This window comes from Balaenoptera borealis (genome assembly GCF_965194805.1).
Source record: "Balaenoptera borealis genome assembly, chromosome: 2".
Lineage (NCBI taxonomy): Eukaryota > Metazoa > Chordata > Mammalia > Artiodactyla > Balaenopteridae > Balaenoptera > Balaenoptera borealis.
Window position 1 is genome coordinate 185,127,187 of NC_138867.1, and position 15,053 is coordinate 185,142,239.

The following is a 15,053-nucleotide window of genomic DNA, read 5'->3' on the forward strand; positions in this document are numbered from 1 at the left end:
CTTGTCTCATGTGTTATTCATATTTTCATGCTTAAGTTTTACAAGGAAATTTGATATCCCCATCAGGAGTGGAAAACCAGTGCCATACATTGACACATTGACAATAAGCTGTAAGAAGAAATACAAAGAGAAGAGACCATGTGACAAAAGTCTCCGATTGGCAGGACCCCAGCCCGGGAGCTGAGACAGGGGTAACACACAGGTGGCACCAAGCGAGACCGCCCGTGTTTGAGCAGGGACTGAAAGGAGAATGGCTTCCTCACCGCCAAGATCCAGGATCCAGCTCTTGGGGAGATACTAGTTTAGGGAATCTGATGTCCCAGAGAGTAGAAGAGGAAACTGAGGCAAAAGAATTCAGAAGTCTTGGCTTCCAGCCCAGGCTCCTGGCTCTGCCAGACTGCGGGGATACGAGGGGATGTCTCTAGGTCTTGGGGGGGCCAGGGCCAGCTGATTCAGTGACCCCCTCCCCCACCAGGCCAGGAAGGAAACCCTAGGTGTGAGCCAGGTCTGAGGTCACGGCCCCCCAGGGCATCTTGGGGTGGATTGGGGCGGGTTCAGGAGGATGCTGCTGTCTGTTGAAAACATTCCCAGCTGGTGGCATCACAGTGCACAGGCCCGCGTGGGCAGCTGCGTCTGGAATGTGCTGTCGAGAGGCGTCCAGACCTAGGAGTCTGACCCTTCCAGAGTACAGGTCCGGCCTCCACTCTGGGTAGTGGGGAGACTGAAGTCTGAGCAACTGGGGACAGGTGGCAGCTTGAGCTGAGGCCCCTAAGGCCCACCGTGGTCTGGCCCCTGAGCACCCTTCCACCTTTGCCTCTGCTTCCTCTCTCCCAAACACTGCTCGAATTCCAACTTTCCACAGTTATTCCTGCCTCTCAGGGCCTTTGCACTCGCTTTGATTGCTGCCTGGAGCGCAGTTACACCATGTGTGCCTATTCTCATCCTTCACATACCAGCCAATCCCAGAGCAGACGCTCCCTCCCCTGACCTCAGTTTCCCCAGCTGAATGATAAGGTGAGGCATGCCTTCCAGGTCTGATTCTAAAGTTTTGGCCCTGCTTACTCCTGAGTGGGATCTCCCTGGAGACCAGGGCTGAGATGCTCCAGGCTCCAGGGATTATTTCATTCCACTTGTCATCAAATCAACTTAGTTAGAGGTGAGTCTGCGCTCTCTGCCCCACTCCGTCCCTGGCCTTGGGAACTAGTGGGTAAACTGAGGCCAGAAAGAGTGAATGAGGGAAATGTCCAGGAAACACGATGACCCAGCTGACCGTTGGCTCTGCGACTTTGAGTCAGACGGATGTGGGCCTTCATTCCAGTCTCTCTAACATTTGTGCTGTGTGTCTTTGGGGAACTTGATTGACCTCTCTGAACCTCAGCTTCCTCCACAATAAACCGGAGATAGTAATAGTTCCCTCCCCAGAGCTATCTTTGGATCAATGAAGATCGCGGATAGGAATCTCTAAATTGCAGAACGCTGTCCTAATTATTTGGCGAGTATTCCTTAAACAACAACAACAAAACCCAGGTTCCGGGTCCTCCCAAAGATGGCTTAGATTCTCGCAGTGTTGCCCAAGCAACGGCTCTGTCCCGCCCCGCCTCGACAGTGAACAGCCAATCAGAGGGCGCCACCGGCGCATGCCCCCCGCCTCCGGCGCCCCGCTGCCCCCTGGGAATTGTGGTTCTGTCGGCGCTCTCCAGGCGCGTGGTCCCTTCGCGGCCGCCGTAGGCCTTAGGACTACAACTCCCGGCGGGCGCGGGCGGCGCGGTGGTCCCGCGTGCTGGCAGCATGTCTGCCGTGCGCTGGGGCCGCGGCGCGGCGGGGTTCGGGAGGGCCCTGTGGCCGGCGGGCGCCCCCGGCTTCCTGGCCGAGGAAGGTAATGAAGGGGAGTCCCGGGACCGCTGCCCTGCCCCCCACCCGCGGCCGTGACCTTTGGCTTCTCGACCCTCGGGATCCAGCTCCCTCCGACCTTTGCCCTTTGCCCTTGGGAGTTCTGGGGAACCCAGTGACTCGCCGCAGCTTTCACTCGTCCTTGGCCCACTCTCCGGACAGGAGTCGGCGGGGCACTTTGATCTTCGACCCTTGATTTCTTTTGGAGCCCCATGACCCACTACTTACGGTTTAGGGTTTTTAACCTTTGAATTGTCTGTGCCTTAGTTCGACGAACATTTTATCCTCCACCCCACGCCCCAGTTTTCTTTTTTCCTTTGCCCGTGGTGTCCCCTTCACTTTTGTCCTGTTAGTTTCTTTCCAGTGTGAGACCGGTGACCACTGACAGTTCCCACTGCCTTTAGGGTTCCTTTGCCCCGGATCCTGCGATTCCTGACCCTGTGAGGGCCCTCCCTCCCCCACCCCTGATGCCCGCCTCCTTCAGCCTCCCTGGTCTCTCCTGCAGGGGCCCTTGGTGGCGTCTGGGGCCGTAAGAGGAGCTCGACTGCCAGCCCTTGTGAGCAGGACCGCCGGAAGGACTGGGGCCATGCCGAGCTGCTGGAGGGTGAGCCTGACCCCCGAGGTCTGGGGCCTGAAGCCCCTTCCTCACTGTCCCCCCCGTCGGCAGCGCTGCTGGGAGCCGCCTCCCTGGTTCCCCACAGTAACCCCGGTGAGAAGGGATGTCAGTCTGTAAGGTGGGGTGACTCATGGGGTCCCGCTCTCTGGTGGTCCGAGGGCCCCCACGGTGAAGCGAGTGCTGTACACAGCGAGCTCTTGTAGTTCCCTCGTCCCAGCAGGGGCTCCCCCTTTCCAGATGAGACAGTTGAGGCCCAGATCTGTGGCTGGAGAGACTGGCTCAAGGCCACACACCGCTGCACGTGCAGAGCTGGGCTTTGAGCTGTGACTTGACCAAGCTCAGTGGTCCTGGCTCAGCTTCCTGGGCTTGGGTGCATGATGGGGTCTAGTTGTGGTCATTGTCACCTGGGACGGACAGCCAGGTCCTGGCGGCCTCTGTAGCAAGTGGGGGGCATCTGTCCTTCTCGCCACCTCACTGTCCTCTCCTTCCCAGACGTCCAGTGCCTCCTGCTTCCCCTCCTGTCCCTCGTCCAGTGTGTGTCCCCCAGCCAGGAGTGGGGTGGGGGAGGCTTTGAAAAACACCTAATTTCAGAAAACCCCAAACACACAGAAGTGAAGCCACAGGTCCCACGCGCTTCAAGAGCAACCTTCTTTCGTTTCTCACCCATCTCATTATTTTAAAGCTAAGCCCAGGGTCTGGAAATCTGAATCACTTCATCTCACTCCCCAGCCTTGAACCGTCCAACTGTTTCCTCTCTCACAGAATAATCTCCAGACCCCCACTGAGGGCCATAGACCTCCGGGCCTTTGCCTACCTCCTCGGCTTCTGGCATCAGGAGCTTTGCACCTGCTTGTCCCGGGTCACCCCCCAGGTGGCTCAGATGCGGCCGCCTCCGAGGGAAACCTGTGCCCACATCCAGCTTCTGCCTCGTGTCCTGCCCCACGCTTTGCCGCCGGACAGTCTCCCGCACGTGCAGAAAGGGTCTGCTGAGTCTCCAGTCACTGGGGCCAGGGCCGCACCTGTGTTTCTGCTCTGGGCCAGCTCTCTCTGGGGCCGATGTTGTAGTGAGACAGGCGCAGGCAGGAGATGGATACCCTTGGTCCTCACGTTCGTGGATTCTGTGTTTGCAAAGTCTCCTACCAGCTGAACTTGTAACCCCAAAGCCAATGCATGCCTTCCCAGCTGAGGTGGAGCTGGGCGACTCCCTGTCAACAGGCGTCCTTTTCAGGGTGTATCTGGTGCCACGTTTTTGCATTTTGTGCTCTTTGTTGGTGGTTCTGCAGTTTAAAATCGCCCCAGGCGTGGTGCTGGGGTGCTGTCTAGTTTCCTCAGCTCAAGGGGGCTGTGACGTGCCTTTTGTAGAAAATCTGCGTGTTCGACAAGCTTTGTTGAGGAATGAGTTGTAGAAGTATTGGCTGTGAGTTCAATGTTAGTGAATCAGCAGTACACAGGAAGTAAGATATCTCAGATGAGAACTCACAAAACAGGGTTATGTGTGGACCTGTTGATGGAAATGTGACCATGGGCTCTCAGGAGCCCCGTGTTTGCCTGGGAGTGGTGGTTCCCTGTTCACCAGCTCAGTGGCCTGAAACTCTGTAGAACAGAATTGCCCCAGGTCCTGAGAGCTGACTGTCGGTGAAGTGGCACAGGGCAGCGGCGGGCTGTGAATTGTCTGTGTGTGAGGGGATAATGGCACGTGCAAAGGCCCTGAGGCCATTACAGATGGAGTGGGGGTGGGAGGTGCAGGGAGGCGCCGGCACCCGGGTGGATTTTGAAGGCAGAGCCCTGAGGAGGCGCTCACGGGCTGCATGTAGAGGGGGAGAGTCGCAGACGACCTGTGACTTTTGGTCGGGCTGGGAAGGACAGAGCTTGGGGGGGTGGGGGAGGACGCAGAGAGGCAGGTTGTGGGCAACACCGGGAGCCTGTTCGGGACGTTGGGTTCGAGTGGCTCGGGTGGATGGGTGCTGGTTGGGTGGGCGGGGCGTGCGTGGCCGACGAGGTAAGTCTAGGGACGTTTGCGGTGGTCAGCAGACACACAGGGCTGAGGTCTCTCGCCTCCTGGGCAGCGGGGTCCCCTGACGTCTCGCCCTCTGCCCCACAGTGCTCAAGGCGCGGGTGCGGCAGCTGCAGGCCGAGGGCGTGGCAGAGGTGACGGTGAAGAGGGTGGCCAAGAGGGTGGCCGTGGCTCGCGCCCCGGAGGCTGGCGGCGCCCAGCCACCCAGGCAGGCCCAGGCAGGGGCCGAGGGGGCCGCCCCCATGCTCAGCAGCCGCTGGGCGCAGAAACTGGACGACGATCAGCGGCTGATGGAGAGGCGCAAGCAGCGGCTGGAGGGGAAGCTGCAGAAGCACATGGAGAAGGTGGCCTGGCAAAAGCAGCTGCGCTCGGAGCCCCGGCTGCTGAGCAGGAAGCTGGCGAGCCAGCTGCAGCACTGGGAGCAGGGGGCGCCCCGGAGCCCGTGGGAGGAGCAGCTGGCGCAGCTGCTGCAGGAGGCCCCGCAGGGGCGGAGCGGCGAGGCGGCGGCGGCCCCGGCGGACAGAGGCCCCGAGTCGCGGCTGGAGGGCCAGCGGCAGAGGCTCCTGTCCTTCTTTGAGTGCTGCCTGCTCACGGGCAACCTGCCCCTGGCCCACCACGTGCTGGTCACCCACCACAGCAAGTCCCAGCAGCAGCGGCTGCTCACACTCTCCATGTACAACATGGTCATGCTCGGCTGGGCCCGCCAGGTGAGTGGCTGGGCCCCGGGAGCGAGTGCCCCGGGGCCAGAGGCAGAAGCCAACTTGGGGGCACTTAGATTCGAACCCTTGTCTTTTAGCCCCAGGGCTCAGGCCTTTGTCTTTTATTGTTTTTTTTTTTTTTTAAACATCTTTATTGAAGTATAATTGCCTTACAATGGTGTGTTAGCTTCTGCTTTATATCTTTTATTGTTTTAATAATTCTTTAGGCTTGTCGATTATGAGTCACACATGGCCTTCAAAGCAAAGTGGGAAAATGACCAAAAGAGCAGGAAGAAGCTGTGCTCTGGTTCAGAGCATTTCCTTCTGGTTACTTGACCACGGCTCTGGTGTGAGGGGCGCTGCAGACCCTTCTTGGGGCTGCGACCTCAGTGCTTTCCATCTAGCTTGTTCTTGTCTTGAGTTTCCTAGGTGGGATCCTTCTTTTTAATGCAGACATTCACAGCTGTGAATTTCCCTCTGGGAACAGCTTTAGCTGCTTCCCTCTCCCACGTTTTCTGTTTTCTCCTGCGATTTCTCCTCTGACCCGTGGCTGCTTAGGAGAGTTGCTTAAGTGCCCTTGCGGTGAGAACTTCCCCAACACCCTCCCTCCCGTGGGTCTGTGGCCTCATTTGAGGAGCAGCAGGGAAAGCGTTAGTGCCGGGCAAACAAGGGAAACAGCTGTGTGAAGACACAGGTGCAACTTGCTAAGGCAGGTTGGCGGCAGGGACTTCGCTGTGCTGACTCACGCACAGAACGCGGCCCAGAGCCGCCTGATAGCGCTGGGAGGCTTCCAGGGGCTCCACAGCGACAGTCACAGGGAGCTTCTTGCCTGCATTGTCTTTGCAGGAGGGCACTCAGTTCCCAGGAGTTAGTCTGCCTTCCCAGGTCTCTGGCTTCCGGCGTCCCCCCCACAAAGGGTCCTGTTACGGCAGCATATTTCTGATTAGATGAGCTTCCTGGGGCTGCCGAACAAATGAACACAAACCGGGAGGCTTAAAGCAGCAGAAGTTTGTTTTCTTTTAGTCCCAGCGGCCAGACGTCCGAGGTCAGGGCGTGGCAGGGCCCCACTCCCTCTGGAGGCTCCAGGGGAGGGTGCTTCGCGCCTCTGCCAGCTCCTGGGTCTGCGATGTCCCTTGGGCTGTGGCCGCGTCCCTCTGATCTCTGCCTCAGTGGTCACACGGCCTCCTCCAGTGTGACCTCATCCTAACTGCACCTGCAGGGACCCTGTTTCCAAATAAGGCCCTTTTCTGAGGTTCCAGGTGGATGTGAGTTTTGGGGGCCCTAGGCAGCCAGCCTATGTCGAGCAGGCCTGGCTGCCACCCAGACCTGAGTTTAGTCCCGTTCTGCCGTGTGCTCCCCGTGGCCACACCCCTCCCTTCCCTCTGCGCCTCGGGTTTCCCATCTTGGGAGGAGTGAGGGCTGTAATCCAGGGCTCCAACCCCATGTGTGTGTGTGTTTAACACTGTGAAGGGTCGAGTGCATGTTTTCATGGTGGTGGTGACATTACTGTTGAGTTTTTTTTTTTTTTCTTTCTTTTAATAAAAGTTGTTTCCATTTTTTATTTATTTGGCTGCATCAGGTCTTAGTTGTGGCTCGCGGGATCTAGAGCGCAGGCTCGGTAGTTGTGGCGCACGGGCTTAGTTGCTCCGCGGCATGTGGGATCTTCCTGGACCAGGGCTCGAACCCGTGTCCCCTGCATTGGCAGGCAGACTCTCAACCACTGAGCCACCAGGGAAGTACTCCTACTGTGAGTTTTTAGAGGTAGGATAGATGGGCTGAATCTAGACCAGCAGCGTCCAGTAGACCTTTCTGTGACGTTGCCAGTGTTCTTCATCTGCTCCAGCCTCCTGTTGCTGCTGAACCGAGTATTTAATTTAAACTAAGCTAAGTGGCCGGTATGGTTGGTGACTACCGGACTGATCGCACCCCGGGCCGTGCAGACAAGCACCTAGGACCCAGTTGCTGGCACGTGGTCTGGGGTGGCAGCACCTCTCAGACAGGGTGCAGGACACATGGCGGGGTGCTGGGAATGCCTCTCTCTGGAAGGGTCTGTGGCATCTCTCCTGAGCCACCAGTGGGCTGGAGGAAAAACCGCAGGGGAAGGTAGCGGGGAGGCCTGTGTGGAGGAAGGAGGCCCGGTCGTCGGGAAACTGGGTAGAGGAGCAGGTGGGCAGCAGGGAGCACTGTGGGCCGAGCTGGGGCCTCCCTTCCGCCCACACCCGGCCCCCCCGCAGGCCCTCACCCCGCTTGGTTCCCCCAGGGCTCCTTCAAAGAGCTGATGTACGTGTTCTTCATGCTGAAAGATGCCGGCCTCGCCCCGGACCTGCGGTCCTACGCAGCTGCCCTGCAGTGCATGGGGCGCCTGGACCAGGATGCTGGCACCATCCGAAGGTGGGTGGGTCGGTGTGGGGTGGCCTGGCTGAGCTGGGGGCTGGGATCCCTGGGGCTCCCCGGGCACCGGCGCTGGGAGCCGGGTGTGTGTGCCCTGCAGGTGCCTGAAGCAGATGGCGCAGGACGGGCTACAGCTGCAGGGGCTCTTCACGGCTGGGCCGCTGAGCGCCGAGGAGCGGGCTGAGCTCCTGCGGGCTGTGCGCAAGGCCAAGCCCGCCTTCACCCCCCCGCGGCCGCCCGTGCCCCCGCCCCAGGTCAACACCTCGCCGCTGCTCCGGGAGATCTACGCCAAGGTGAGCTGGCGCCTGTGGCCTGGCACCTGCCGGGAGCGGGGGGCCGGGGGTGAGGTGTTGTCTCCGGGCGCCTCGGCCCCTCCCCGTCTCTCTTGGCGGGGTCGGCCCCACCCAACCCCATGCTGGCGGGAGGGAGGCTGTTGTGGGGGGCCCACGCTGCACAGTCCTCGGTTTCCACGTGGCAATGCAGCCGTGGGCCGAGCGTCGGGGTGTCGCAGGGCCTGTGTGCCCTCCCTAAATAAGACTGGACAGCTAACTCCGCAGGCGGCAGGCAGCGGGCGAGGCCGCATCGCCTCCCAGGGTGGAGTAGAGCATGACACCTTGAGGCACTGGGTTTTTTCTTTTTACTGGGACATAATTCTCCTGTTCTACAGTTCACCTTTTAAAGTGTAATTCAGTATTTTTTTTTTTTTTAGTACGTTGATCTCTATGTAATTCCAGAACATTCCATTATCCCAAAAGGAAGCCCGTCCCCATCAGCAGTCAGTCCCCATCCCCCCCCCCACCCCCCCACCCCCCGCACCAGCCCCTGACAACCACTAGCCACTAACTCTCTGTGGATCTGCCTGTTCTGGACATTTCCCATCAATGGAATCACACCCTGTGTGTCCTTCTGTGTCTGGCTTCTCTCACTGAGCATCATGTTCTCAGGGTCCATCCACGCGGTAGCGAGTGTCAGGGCTTCACCCCTTCTCAGGGTTGAGTGATGTTCCCGTGTGTGGAGGGACCACATTGTGTTTATCTATCATCTGTTGATGGACACTTCGGTCGTTTCTAGTTTTTAAGCATCGTGAACTGTGCTGCTGTGGCTGTGGACAGGTCTTTGTGTAGATGTATATTTTGGATTCTCAGTGTGTTGGGTTTTGCTATTTTTAATTTATCTATTTTTGGAAGGGTCACACGTTCACACAGTTGCAAGTTTAAAGAGAAAACAGCAGCATCCGGGGACTTGCACTGTCTTCCTGGGCGTCCTGCCCGCCTGGCAAGGCCAGCAGATGCGGTTACACCAGCATCGTTGTCTCACTGTCCTGGGCCCTGCTCTCCCCCCAGCGTTAAGGATGGATGATTTTCAGGAGACTTGGGAAAATGACTGTGATTCTGCCATGGGGGCGGGTGGGGGTCCTGGCACGTGTAGGGTGGGCAGCTGCTCTTCTTGACCTCGGGTGTGGATGGAACCCTGGGGGACTCAGGTCGAGAGGTCAGGCACCGGGACCTCACCACCAGCCTGTTGCCACCAGCAGGACCCCACTGTGTCCTACCCGAGGCTGCACTTGTCCCTGAAGGAGCTGCAGGGCCTCTTCCGACAGCAGCTTCGCGTGGAGATGGCCACCACTGTCACCGTGGAGTCCGTGGAGAAGGTTCCACTGCTGACCAAGGAGGTCCTGCATGCGGTAAGGGGCTGGGGGGTGGTCCGCTCCGGCCGAGCTGGGCGTCCCCTGCCTGGGCAGGGTCGCGTGGGGGAGGCCGGCTGCACGGCACCCCCCCACCCCACCCCCACTGAGCCAGGCACTGCCAGGCGTAGGGCTGGGGCCTCGCGGGCTGCAGGGTTGGGTGGGCACGGTGGTGACTCCTTGTGTACCCCCTCCCCCCAGCGGAAGACCCTGGCAGGCTTGCGCACCCGATGGAGGACGGCGCTGTACCGGGAGCTGCAAGAGACCAAGGAGAGCGAGGCCCACGCTGCTCGAGAAGGCCGCCTCTCACTCTTCCCGTACCTGTGCCTGCTCAGCGAGAAGGAGATTGTGGGGGTGCTGCTGCAGGTGCGCACGGGGCCAGGGGGAGGGGCTGCTGGGGGTGTGCCTGTGGGGTCCACATGGAGCGCGGGGCTCATGGCGCTCGCTGCCCTCCAGACCCTGCAGGCGCTGCCCGCGCAAGGAGAGTCACTTCTCTTCCTGGCGCACGAGCTGGGTCTGCGTGTCTTCAAGAGGAAGCAGCTCAGAAACGAGGTGCAGGAACTGGAGCAGCGCTACTCCAAGTACCTGCACCTGCTGGCCTCCGACACCCAGGTGAGGCCCAGGAAGCCTGGGTGGGGAAACCCAGGCGTTGAGCGGAGGTCCCCTCCCCTCTCTCCTCTCCCCTTTCCTGAGGCGACCAGATTTGCCCCCAGACTCCACCTCATTTTCCTCACCTAGCCCTGGGATAGCAGTCAGCTCACCCCTCCCTGGGGGTGGGCGGAGGTCTCCAGCTCTGCACCCAGACCCTCATCCCCCTGAGCCACCCTCCGGCTTGCAGGTGGCGGAACCATGCCTGCCACGGCAGCATTGGGAGGCACTGGGGGCGCCTGAGGCCCCCCACGAGCAGCCCTGGCCCATGTCAGTGGTGGTGCAGCTGGGAAAGCAGCTGGCGGAGGTGCTGGTGCGGGCCGCGCAGATGCCCAGCAGCCTGGCGGCGCCCCGGAGCCCAGGCACGCTCATCCCCGTGCTCTACCACGTGTACTCCTTCCGCAGCTTCCGCCAGGTGGGCCACTGTGGGGACGGGCCTGCGGGGAGGCCGCGGGCTCCTGGTGGTGCAGGTCCCCGGGGCCATGGTGGGATCCTGCCAGAATGGTGCTGTGGCCCTGGACCTGGTCTCAGGGTCGGGGCATCTGAGGGGACCCCAGGGCCCTCCTCCACTGCCTTTGGGGCAGCCCCCGAACCTTCTCCGCCTGCCCCGCCCCCAGATCGGGATCCTGAAGCCTCACCCGGCCTTCACGCAGCTGCTGGAGACGGCGGCAGAGCGCACGCTGACCTTTGAGTCGACGGACGTGCCCATGCTGTGCCCACCACTGCCCTGGACGTCGCCCCACTCGGGTGCCTTCCTGCTGAGCCCCACCAAGATGATGCGCTCTGTGGAGGGCAGCCAGCAGCACCAGCTCCTGCTGGAGCGCTGCCCGCCTGCCGAGCTGCACGGTGCCCTGGATGCCCTCACCCAGCTGGGCAACTGTGCCTGGCGGGTCAACGGGCGCATACTGGACCTGGTGCTGGAGCTGTTCACTGACAAGGGCTGCCCTCGCCTGGGTGTGCCCGCCCCGCCCTCCGAGGCCCCCCGGCCACCCGAGGGCCGTCAGGCTCCCAAGGGCTGCTTGCTGCCCGAGGTCTCGCCTGCCGAAAAGGCTGAGATGCGGCGGGAGCTGGCCCGGCGCCTGAAGGTGGCACGGGAGATGCAGAGCCTGCGCGCCGATGCACTGTACCGCCTGTCGCTGGCCCAGCACCTGCGGCACCGCGTCTTTTGGCTGCCGCACAACATGGACTTCCGCGGCCGGACCTATCCCTGCTCACCGCATTTCAACCACCTGGGCAGTGACCTGGCCCGCGCACTGCTGGAGTTCGCCCAGGGCCGCCCACTCGGCCCCCACGGCCTCAACTGGCTCAAGATACACCTGGTCAACCTCACAGGGCTCAAGAAGCGCGAGTCGCTGCAGGCACGCCGGGACTATGCGGACGAGCTGATGGAGGACATCCTAGACTCGGCGGACCGGCCCATGACGGTGGGTGGCGTGGGGAGGACAGTGGCTGGGCCCTGACCCCTGACCCCTGACCACTCTCCTGGCCGCCGTGGCGCCCACCTCAGACCCATGCAGGCACCCCCCACCCCCTGCTTCTTCCCAGGCACCCTTCTGCTTGTCTTTCCCTCTGTCCTGGGCCATCAGCAGCCTCCCATGCCACAATAGGCCTCCCTCCAGGCTGACCCCTCCCTGGTCTATCACTCCTGTCCTCTCTCCACGCCATTCAGGGCCTCCCGGTGTCCCCACGCCACCTGGGCCCGCCCAGGAAGTGCCCCCAGGCTGGCTCTGACCCCACCGGGCCTGGCCTCACCCAGCCCGCTGCTTCCTGCAGGGCCGCAAGTGGTGGATGGAGGCAGACGAGCCCTGGCAAGCCTTGGCCTGCTGCATGGAGGTCGCCCAGGCGGTGCGTGCCCCCGACCCCACCGCCTATGTCTCCCACTTCCCGGTTCACCAGGTGAGCTGGGGGACTCCGGTGTGGAGCGTGCCCGGCCCTTGTGGGCGCCTGCCAAAGGTGTCTCGCTCGGGTTGAGGTGCCGAGGGATGGCACGGGTGCCCGGCACCTGCCCATCCCACTCTGACAGGCTGGTGTTCCCACGGTGAGCAGCTTGTGCAGACACGCCCCCCCCCACCCTTTCTGTGCCTCGGTTCCGCTTTGTGGGGGTTGATGCCCGCCTGTCATTGTGGGAGGTCCAGGGAGCACCCCGTGAGCCGAGCTGCGGAAGCCTGGAGCTCGCCTTGCCCCGCCCCTCGCTCCCTGCTCCTCACCCTCCACCCGTCGCCCAGGATGGCTCCTGTAACGGCCTGCAGCACTACGCCGCCCTGGGCCGGGACAGCGTGGGGGCCGCCTCCGTCAACCTGTTGCCCTTGGACCTGCCGCAGGACGTGTACAGTGAGGTGGCTGCACAGGTGCGCACCCACCCCGCCCCCGCTTGCTCTTATCCCCCAGACCCACCCGGGTCTGTCTTTCGAACATCTGGGTGCTGTGGACCCCACTGCCACGGCCGCCACCTGTCACGTGACCCGGCAGTCAGGCAGGGTTCCTGGGGGACGTGTCGGGGGGCAATGGTGAGGTCCACGGGAAGAGAAGGCGCCTCGGGGTGGGTGGCTTCGGGGTGGGCAGGGCCCTGCCCACTGACCCCCACTCCTCCAGGTGGAGGTGTTCCGCAGGCAGGACGCCGAACAGGGTGTGCGGGTGGCCCAGGTGCTGCAGGGTTTCATCAGCCGCAAGGTGGTCAAGCAGACGGTGATGACCGTCGTGTACGGGGTCACCCGCTACGGGGGCCGCCTGCAGATCGAGAAGCGCCTCCGGGAGATCCACGACTTCCCCCAGGTGCGCGGGGCCGAGACTCCAGATCCTGCCGGCCACTGTCCGGTAGCAGGTGGCCGCTGGGCAGCAGGCGGTCCTGACACAGGGTCTTGTCTCTGCCCACCGTGGGGTCCTCCAGCGGGGTCCATGGGAGCGAGCCCACCCCCTCAGAGTGTGCGAGGTCACTGGCCCAGGGCCATCAGGCGGCGTGGCGGGAACCTGGGCCCCGCCCACGCCCTCCCCTCGCCCTCTCCCCAGGACTTCGTGTGGGAGGCTTCTCACTACCTCGTGCGCCAGGTGTTCAACAGCCTGCAGGAGATGTTCTCGGGCACCCGGTCCATCCAGGTGAGGCCTCATCCTCCCCCTGCCCCCGCCTCGGCCGTGGCTCCCCAGAGCCGGCCCCCCCTGAGCCCGGTGTCCACCCCTGCAGCGCTGGCTGACCGAGAGCGCCCGGCTCATCTCCCACACGGGCTCGGCCGTGGAGTGGGTCACGCCCCTGGGCATCCCCATCATCCAGCCCTACCACCGTGACTCCAAGGTCATGGTATGTGCAGCCCCGCCCCTGCCCCGCCCCCGCCCCCGCTGCGCCAGGCAGGACTCAGCGCCCCCTGCCCCTACCGCCCCTACCCTGCAGATCAAAGGCGGGCTCCAGAGCCTCACCTTCAGCAGCAGCGTGGACACCAGCCAGTGAGTGCACGGGGGGGGGGGGGGAGGGAGGGGCGGGCGGGCGGGGCCGGGGCGCCTGGGCCGGGAGGCCACTGGGGTCGGGCCGGGCCGGGCTGAGGCTCCAGAGTCCCCCACCTTGCACCCCGCCCCCAGGAAGCCCAATACGCTGAAGCAGAAGAACGGCTTCCCACCCAACTTCATCCACTCGCTGGACTCCTCGCACATGATGCTCACGGCCCTGCACTGCTACAGGTGCACCAGGGCTGGGGACCCCGCGGTGGGTGCCGCCCGCTGGAGATGGGGTCAGGCGAGGCCCGAAGCCGTGGGGGCCTGGGGGACCTGGTGCCCCGGAGGCGACAGGCCGCGAGGCAGGGAGGGGTTGGGATGCGGCTGACTGGGTGGGGGAGGGGCTCCAAGTGTGAAGCTGGCCCTCGGAGGGTCGCCGGGCCCGGCCTGCTGTGTGGCCTGCTCTTGATGTGTGTGGACCTGCCGGGGCAGGCAGAGGTGTCTAGTTTCTCACGGTTCTCTTAGAAACGGCTGCTCCTCTGGGGGGGGTGTGGCCGCACTGAGCCAGACTGCTGTGGGGGTTCTGTGTTCTGTGCCCCCCTGGGGTGGCTTGGGGACCCCTGGGATGGAGCCCTGTGGTGGAAGGGGGCCCAGCCTCAGCCACCCCCTACGGGAAGCTGAGAATCAGTTGGGTGGCAGTTGAGGGTAGGGTGGCAAAGAGGCTTCTTCCTAAGAGGAGAACTTGTCACTTGCCTGCTGAGGGGCACGTGTGGCGCACAGACAGCTGCTGGAGTGCGCGGGGGTGAGGGGCGAGAGGAGAGTGGGCGTCACTGGACAGTGGGCCCCCCCGGCTGAGCGGTGGGGAGGGGCTTGAGATGAGAGCTGGGCCAGTGCTGGGCCAGTGCTGGGCGGCGGGGGGGTGTGGATTGTGAGGGAGGAGACCTCAAGGCGTGGCCTCTCCACGGGGGCCCCTCACTGCTGCTGCAGGAAGGGCCTGACCTTCGTCTCGGTGCACGACTGCTTCTGGACCCACGCCGCTGACGTTGCGGTCATGAACCAGGTGCAGGCCCACCCCCGCTAGGGCGGACACCCCCGGCTCTCGCGCCCCCAACCTCAACCCCTCCTGACCTGGGAAGCCCGGTCCCCCTGCCCCTTGGGCCTGGTTCCTGGCTGCTGACGCCCCACCCCCACCCCCCCGCCGCAGGTCTGCCGTGAGCAGTTCGTCCGTCTGCACAGCCAGCCCATTCTCCACAACCTGTCCAGGTTCCTGATCAAGCGGTTCTGCTCCGACCCCAGGTGAGGCCCCCCCAGCCCAGCACCGCAGTGGCCGCTCCCTCCCCAGGCCGCCCCGGCCTTACCCCCACCCCGCCTTTGCCTTCAGGACCTCCAAGAGCATCTGGGTCTCCAGGCTGATGGACACGCTGCTGTCTGTGCCCAAGGCAGGTGAGGCCCAGGGCTGGACGGCCCCTCACAGGGCTGGGGGCAGGGCCTTCCCCAGGGCCCGCCCCCAGCCTTCTGCTCTGCTCCGCTCCGCAGGGACCTTCAACCTGGAGCAGGTGAAGCACTCCACGTACTTCTTCAGCTGACGGCCAGTGCTGCCTCCCTGTACTTGAGTGTGAATAAAGGGTCTGTCACCACGTGGGGGCTGCTTGCCTCGGGGAGGGGCGGGCTGCACGCTGGGTCCGGGCAGAG

The 15,053-nt window shown here is 62.9% G+C and overlaps 1 protein-coding gene across 4 annotated transcripts; it reads left to right on the plus strand.

Moving 5' to 3' along the window:
• The first annotated feature begins 1,729 nt into the window (after positions 1–1,729).
• Positions 1,730–14,998, plus strand: POLRMT (RNA polymerase mitochondrial). 4 transcript variants are annotated; one of them, XM_082381067.1, is made up of 21 exons: positions 1,730–1,876; positions 2,396–2,599; positions 4,608–5,227; positions 7,479–7,609; positions 7,710–7,902; positions 9,141–9,293; positions 9,495–9,659; positions 9,750–9,905; positions 10,132–10,356; positions 10,559–11,365; positions 11,715–11,837; positions 12,167–12,289; positions 12,534–12,713; positions 12,948–13,034; positions 13,120–13,233; positions 13,324–13,376; positions 13,509–13,607; positions 14,349–14,421; positions 14,566–14,657; positions 14,743–14,804; positions 14,898–14,998. In XM_082381067.1, the coding sequence occupies exons 1-21, from the start codon at positions 1,789–1,791 to the stop codon at positions 14,945–14,947; spliced, it is 3,798 nt and encodes a 1,265-aa protein (XP_082237193.1). In that variant the 5' UTR covers positions 1,730–1,788; the 3' UTR covers positions 14,948–14,998. The 4 variants fall into 4 exon arrangements, with proteins under 4 accessions (XP_082237193.1, XP_082237194.1, XP_082237195.1 ...); XM_082381068.1 differs by having other exon boundaries at positions 9,144–9,293; XM_082381069.1 differs by having other exon boundaries at positions 2,396–2,494; positions 9,144–9,293.
• The last annotated feature ends 55 nt before the right edge of the window (positions 14,999–15,053 follow it).

Bases quoted from the DNA above. Each gene is read 5' to 3' on its own strand.
- POLRMT (XM_082381067.1), top strand. From the start codon at position 1,789: ATGTCTGCCGTGCGCTGGGGCCGCGGCGCGGCGGGGTTCGGGAGGGCC. The intron at 1,877-2,395 runs GTAATGAAGGGG...TCTCTCCTGCAG, and splicing joins CGGCTTCCTGGCCGAGGAAG to GGGCCCTTGGTGGCGTCTGG. The intron at 5,228-7,478 runs GTGAGTGGCTGG...TGGTTCCCCCAG, and splicing joins TGCTCGGCTGGGCCCGCCAG to GGCTCCTTCAAAGAGCTGAT.